At 69.2% G+C, this 5,828-nt stretch overlaps 1 protein-coding gene across 1 annotated transcript in view; it reads right to left on the bottom strand.

Moving 5' to 3' along the window:
• Positions 1 to 5,408, bottom strand: part of ANO8 (anoctamin 8) — a 9,094-nt gene extending 3,686 nt beyond the window's left edge. Inside the window, exons 1-13 of the mRNA XM_019548056.1 lie at positions 5,383 to 5,408; positions 4,086 to 4,225; positions 3,782 to 3,914; positions 3,559 to 3,697; positions 3,293 to 3,389; positions 2,711 to 2,827; positions 2,369 to 2,496; positions 2,070 to 2,231; positions 1,804 to 1,956; positions 1,314 to 1,440; positions 1,006 to 1,061; positions 694 to 768; positions 133 to 330 (exon numbers count right to left, since the gene is read on the bottom strand). Coding sequence (XP_019403601.1) covers positions 133 to 330; positions 694 to 768; positions 1,006 to 1,061; positions 1,314 to 1,440; positions 1,804 to 1,956; positions 2,070 to 2,231; positions 2,369 to 2,496; positions 2,711 to 2,827; positions 3,293 to 3,389; positions 3,559 to 3,697; positions 3,782 to 3,914; positions 4,086 to 4,225; positions 5,383 to 5,408 — 1,551 coding nt within the window. The remainder of the gene's footprint in view (positions 1 to 132; positions 331 to 693; positions 769 to 1,005; positions 1,062 to 1,313; positions 1,441 to 1,803; positions 1,957 to 2,069; positions 2,232 to 2,368; positions 2,497 to 2,710; positions 2,828 to 3,292; positions 3,390 to 3,558; positions 3,698 to 3,781; positions 3,915 to 4,085; positions 4,226 to 5,382) is intronic.
• Between the last annotated feature and the right edge of the window lie 420 nt (positions 5,409 to 5,828).

Raw genomic sequence — 5,828 nt, 5'->3', positions numbered from 1 at the left:
CCGGATGGGAGCTGGAGGGCACCCCCGTGCCCAATCCCCCGGCACCTGCCAGCACCCCGCGGGGTCCTTGCTCTCCTGCCTCCAAAGTCTGGGGGGGACAGGTCAGCACTGCGCTGTGGGTGCATGTGGGACCAGCCAGGCGCATGCAGCCGGGGGCATGCAGGGCCCGGCCCCCCCTGCTCCTACTTTGGATACGGCCAGTCTCCAGCAAAACCCCAGGAGGCCCTTAAGGGAGATGAGAAAGAGGTGGAGTTGGAGAGTAATGGAGGGAAGGAGCGCGTCTTTGAGCTGACGCACGAGGCTTTGGGACAGAGAGAAGATGAGCAGGAGCTGCGGAAGGGACAGAAGAAGAGAGAGAGAAAGAGAGACGATGAAAAGGAGGCGCCGCTCGGACCCGACCCCAGGCCCCGGCGGGCACGGCATGCGGATGGCAGCGGGAAGGGGTGGCAGGAGGGGATGCAGGGATCAGCCAAGAGGGAGACCGGGTGCCCTTGGGGAGGCTAACGAGCCTGGGACCCCGCTGGATTCAGGCCTCTGTGGAGCCGGGGCTGGGGGCCCCCGGACCCGTGCTGGTGGCGGTCACTCCCGGGCCGCGGGGTGCACGGGACGGAGCTGAGACCCTGGCTGGTTCCCCGGGCAGTGCCCCCGTCTGCGCCGGGCGAGCTCCCACGCCGGCCCTGCGCCCGCCCTTACCTCCTTCAGCCGCTCCATGTCTTTGAGGTAGAAACCGATGTAGAAAAGACTTAGGTACGAATTTACAAACTGAAACTGTCGGGGAGGAAGAAGCAGAGTCAGCCCGCGACGCGCCTGGGGGCAGCCACACGCGGTCCCCGCCTGCCCCAGCCCCGGGCGAGTCCCATCGCGCCGGCACGAGGGGCTCGAACCCGGGACCCCCCGCAGCCTGAGCTAGTGGGGGAGCTCCGCGGGGGAGGATGCAATGGGAACAAGGGCTGCCAACCAGTCCGGGCGATGGGAGGGGGCAGCGACCCGCCAGGCCCGACTCACCAGGACGATCTTGATGATGAGGTGTTTCTCGTAGGCACTCTGCAGGCGGTAGTTCTCTGGAGCAGAAAGGAGAGAGGCGCTCAGCCCGGGGCTGCGGGGAACAGAGAGCGGGGGGCGAGTGAGGGGCTCTGGCCAACCCCTCTCCCCCCTCGGGGCTGGGTCACCCCCGCCCCGAGCCCGCGGCTAGTTTGACCGGCGGGGTCCCAGCCAGGCAAGGGGGTTGCTGCGCAGGGGGGACCCCCTGGCGAGCCCGGGCTGGAGGGCAGCCGCCCCCGGGGAGGACGGAGCCAGCCCGCGCCCCGACGCACCCATGTCGTTGAGCCAGTAGGCAATCTTCTTGTAGAGCTCGTCACAGGTGGTGACGATGATGGCCAGGACGATCTTGGGCAGGAAGCGGACGATGCGGGGCAGCTCCTTGATGCTCAGCACGAACTCCTGCAGGGGCAGGGATGTCACCTCCGGGGACGTGACCGGGAGGCACCGAGCCGTGGGGGCAGACGTTGGCCCCTGCTGCTGCCCCGGTGCTGGCGGGGCAGGGGGCTCAGCGCAGAGACCCCGTTTGCCTCTCCTCCACCCCAGGAAGGATGGGGCTGAGCACTGCGGCCACACACTGGCAGGTCACGCGTGCACACATACATGCAGATACCAGCATCCCATGCACGTGCATGCATCGCACACGCAGAGAGCTCTCCGGGTCCTCTTGCCCCGCTGCGGGGGAAGCAGACCTGCCTGCCCCTGGCACACGGGCCGTGCGGATTTGGCACAAGGGGTCCGTGGGCCGGGCAGGGCCTCACCCACCTGCAGCTCGAAGCAGCCCAGCATGACGAGGAAGACGCAGGTGAGGCAGAAGAGGCAGACGGGCAGGCTGACCAGGCACTGGAAGAGCAGCCGCTTCCAGGGCGGGTAGTAAAACTCCTCGGCGTTGGTCACGGGGCTGATGCGCTTGGCGCCCTGGGGAGAGGGGCAACATGAGACCCCCAGGGCTTTGCTCATCCCCGTTACGCCCCCCAGGTTCTGGGGGCACCCCGAGCATGGCAGTCCCCGCAGCCACCCCCACCGCTCACCCTGAACTGCGGTCGGGGCTCCTCAATGGACTCGGCGGGGGTGTCCAGCGTCCCCCACTTGTAGGCGAACTCGGCCCCCCGGCGCTTCCACTCCTCCAGGAAGAGCGTGGCCCAGATGACGTTGAAGATGGCGAAGACCACACAGCACACGTCCCGGCTGGTCTGGGGCCGTGGGGGCACAGGCAGCCGGTGGTGAGGGGCAGGGACGCAGGAGTCCCGATGGCCTCTGCTCCCCCCGCCCCGTCCTATCCCCGAGGGCAGACCCCGGGGTCCCCGCCTGCGCCCGCACGGCCCCTCACCTGGTCGCTCTCGGTGAAGGTGTAGAGGATGGAGCCGAAGACGGCGGGGTAGACCATGGCCGAGGTGTAGAAGCCCAGCCAGGCAAAGTACATGGCGATCTTCACCCCAAAGTAGTCGCAGATCTCGTCTGCGGAGGGGGCAGCGGTCAGGGCTGGCTGGGGCGGGGGGGCGCTGGAGACGGGCTCCAAAGCCCGAGAGCCCCAGGGGCTCACATCTGTCTGGGCGCGCGGGTGGAGGGGGCAAAGCTGGGCCTGACTGGCTACCAGCCCCTTTGGGGGGGCATGCCCCTTCCCCAGACCCACCCCCAACACCAGGGACCTGGCCGGAGCCCAGGTGCCTACCGAGGGGCTGCGACTCGCAGATGGCCTGCACCCAGGACTTCATCAGCCGCTTGAGGATCCGCTGCTCGTGGAGGGGGAAGACCTGCTGGATCACGCCGCGGGCCGCCAGCTCCGAGACTGTGCCGGGGGCAGGAGGGGGTGAGTTCAGCTGCCCGAGCCACGCACTCTGCCCAGCACGGAGCAGGGGGCCCCTTGGCCTCCCCAACCCTGGAGCTGGTGCTAGCAGGGGAGTTTAGGCTTGCCAAGACCATGTGACAGCGCAGCGACTGCACGCCCGTCCCGAGGTCCTTCTCAGCCGCCCCCAGCTTCATGCATGCTCATGCACGTGCCACGCCTGTGCACCCCGGCAATGCTGCAGGCTCGGGGCAGCGTGGGACAGCACGGGTGGGAAGCTCCAGCCAGCCCAGCATAGCGGGGCATTTCGCCCACGTGCGGGGAGCCTGGATGCCAGGCTCATCCTAGCCGGGGATGCGGGCAGGGCTGGGGGCCTCCCCCAACCCCTCGCGGGCGTCCGCGGTGCCTGGCAGAGCCCCGGGAGGGTCGACGCTGGCACCGAGCAGGGTCGGGACGGGTCTCACGCACTGATGGGCTGCCCCTCCAGGAAGTGGATGTTGTGCAGCGACTCTCCCTGCTTGGCTCGCAGGTTCTCCAGCCAGTACCGGATGATGTCCTGCCGCTCCTGCCGGGGGGAGAGGAGAGCGGGTGGGGAGCCAAGGGGTCCCCAAGGCATCACCCACGGGATCCACCCCCCACGCCGGGGCATGCTGCAGGACCCGGGTCTGCGGCACCAGCCCCGTGGCCTGGCCCTGTGACCCCGCTCTTTCCAGGGGCAGGGAGCGGGCGCCCACCTGGGAGGTGAAGAAGTAGAGCTCGTTCTCGATGTTCTCGTAGATGTAGTCCTCCTCACAGGAGAAGCTGCGCATGCCGCCCCCGAACTCGGCCTTCACCGGCTTCCGCAGCCCGATCTCGTCCGCTCCCCGCAGCAAGCTGCCCGGGGGCAAGAGCCGGGGGTGAGGGGGGCCCCGGGGCCGCCCCGGGCAGCGAGCGGCAGGGCGGGCGGCGGGCTCCTACCTCTCGTAGTTGGCAGTGACGAAGAAGGCGTAGACCTTGGTGAGCTTGTGGTGCCGGATCTGGATGATGAGCTCGGGGATGCCCAGGCGGATGTGGTTCAGCAACCAGAGCAGCGTGTGGTCATCCGTCGTGTCTGCGGGAAGCACAGGGAGGGCAGCGCGGGGTGGCCAGCGCCGCGCAGGAGAGGCCGTCCCCTCGGGACGACCGGCCCCCGGGCACCGCACGTGGGGCTGGAGCTGCTGTGACCCGCCCCAGGGGCCGGCAGGCCGGGTCCCCGTGCCCACGTGCCGGGCCGGCTGCCTACCAGGGAAGGTCATGAGCACGTCGCAGTTCTCGGTCGGCACCGTCTTCATCCAGGACTTGTGGGACATGATGTAGCGCCCGGCCTGGAGCAGCCTCCTCCCGAAGAGCTTGTCTGCGGAGGGAGCCGGAGCAGGGGGCGGTTAGACACAGAGGCGAGGGACGCTGACACTGTCCGCGGAGGGGATGCAGCGGCCGGGAGATTTGGGGCAAGGTTTGCCCGCCCCAGCCCACGGGAGTTGGGGCCAGGCTGACCCCCGAGGCATGTGACCGGGATCACTTACAGCCGGCTGGACAGGGGCCACATGGCACGGGAGGGCCGGAGCTGCCGGCAGGGCAGAGGCTGCGTCGGGCACACGTGGAGAGCACGCCGCATGCACACATGGCACTCATTTCCACGTCGGCAACCGCCACGACACTGCCCTTGCCCAGCCCCTGCATCCTGCCCTGCCTGGGGCACTGTGCCCACGGGCCCTGCACCACGGGCTCAGGTGCACCCTCGGGGGCAGGTCCTGGGCAGGGAGGCGGCACCGGGGGTGCGGGGCAGGGGCATCGGCTACAGGCCCAGGGGCGTCGAGGGGAGCAGAGCGGTGGCAGGAGGGCAGAGCAGCAGGCCCTGGCTCGGGCTGGGGCTGGCGGCAGGGTGCATCATGCTGGGGACACAGACACCCCCACGCCCAAGCAAGGGGCATCCCTGATGCGCCCCCCAAACTGGTCCTGTTGAAGCAGGGTCCTGGGAAATGTAGTTCCCCAGGGAATTGTGGGAGTAGCAGGCTGCTGCAAGGCATGCTGGGAAGGCAGGTAGGGTATATAAAGGGCTGCTGGGGCAGTTGCAACAAGAGGTGAGGGTAGTTGTTGCTGCGGGAGTGGTGTTATGATGCTCCTGCTGCGATGAAAGGGGCGGCTCGCAGGCATGAGGGTGGGGCTGCGGGGGCAGTTTGGACCCCTGGGCTTCGAGAAGGAGGTGTGATCTGCCCCCCCCTCCACCATTTGCTTCTGGGAAAGGAGTGTGCCCCTGGCAGAGGCAGCTGGGGGCTGAACTGCAGCCTCCTGGCAGCCCTGGCATCGCTGGAGAGGAGCCCGGGGCCACCTGCTCAGGGGAAACTGAGGCAGGGCTGCACTGCAGCGGGGCTGGGTGAGTCAGACGCCTGTCCCGTCCCTGTTGACCGTGGGGTGCAGGGGAGTCCGGCTCTGCTCGGGGTGCGTGCAGCGCCTGGTGCCCTGGCCCGTGGGGAGGGGGCTTCCCGGTGGTGCAGGCAGCAGAGCTGGTATCCGTGCTCTGAATGCACGTGCACGCTTACGTGTGCACGTGCACATGCAGGCGCATGTTCCGCTCCCAGCTCTCCAGTACCCCCCCACCGCCCTGTGGTCCAGAGCGCGGACCCCCCCAGGCCTCCCCGTGCCTCCCTGCCCTGGTCCCCTGCAAGCCCCTCCCAGCTGGCCGCCACGTCTCTGAGCCTGTCTCTGGCTGGGGTGAGGAGCTCAGCCCGAGGCCAGCACGGCCGCGGCCCCGGGGCGGCCTCCAGCTCCCTGCCTGCATCCCGCGCCTCTGGGGCTCCTGCGCCCCGGCTGTGGAGCGGGTCCCCCAGGTGCCAGACCTAGCGCTGGCGACCCGGGGCACGCGCCCCAGCTCTCGGGAGAGGAGGTCAGCCCCGCAGGTGCTGAGCTAAGGGCCCCTGCCCATCAACCGCCCGGTCGCAGGACAAGCTGCTGGCTCTGCCGGGCTCCCCGGGGAGCCCCCACCCCC

Source organism: Crocodylus porosus, unplaced genomic scaffold, assembly GCF_001723895.1.
Source record: "Crocodylus porosus isolate Cpor-Errol unplaced genomic scaffold, CroPor_comp1, whole genome shotgun sequence".
Taxonomy (NCBI): Eukaryota; Metazoa; Chordata; order Crocodylia; family Crocodylidae; genus Crocodylus; species Crocodylus porosus.
The sequence above is the reverse complement of the archived record's forward strand: the minus strand, read 5'-3'. Positions and strand labels throughout refer to the sequence as shown.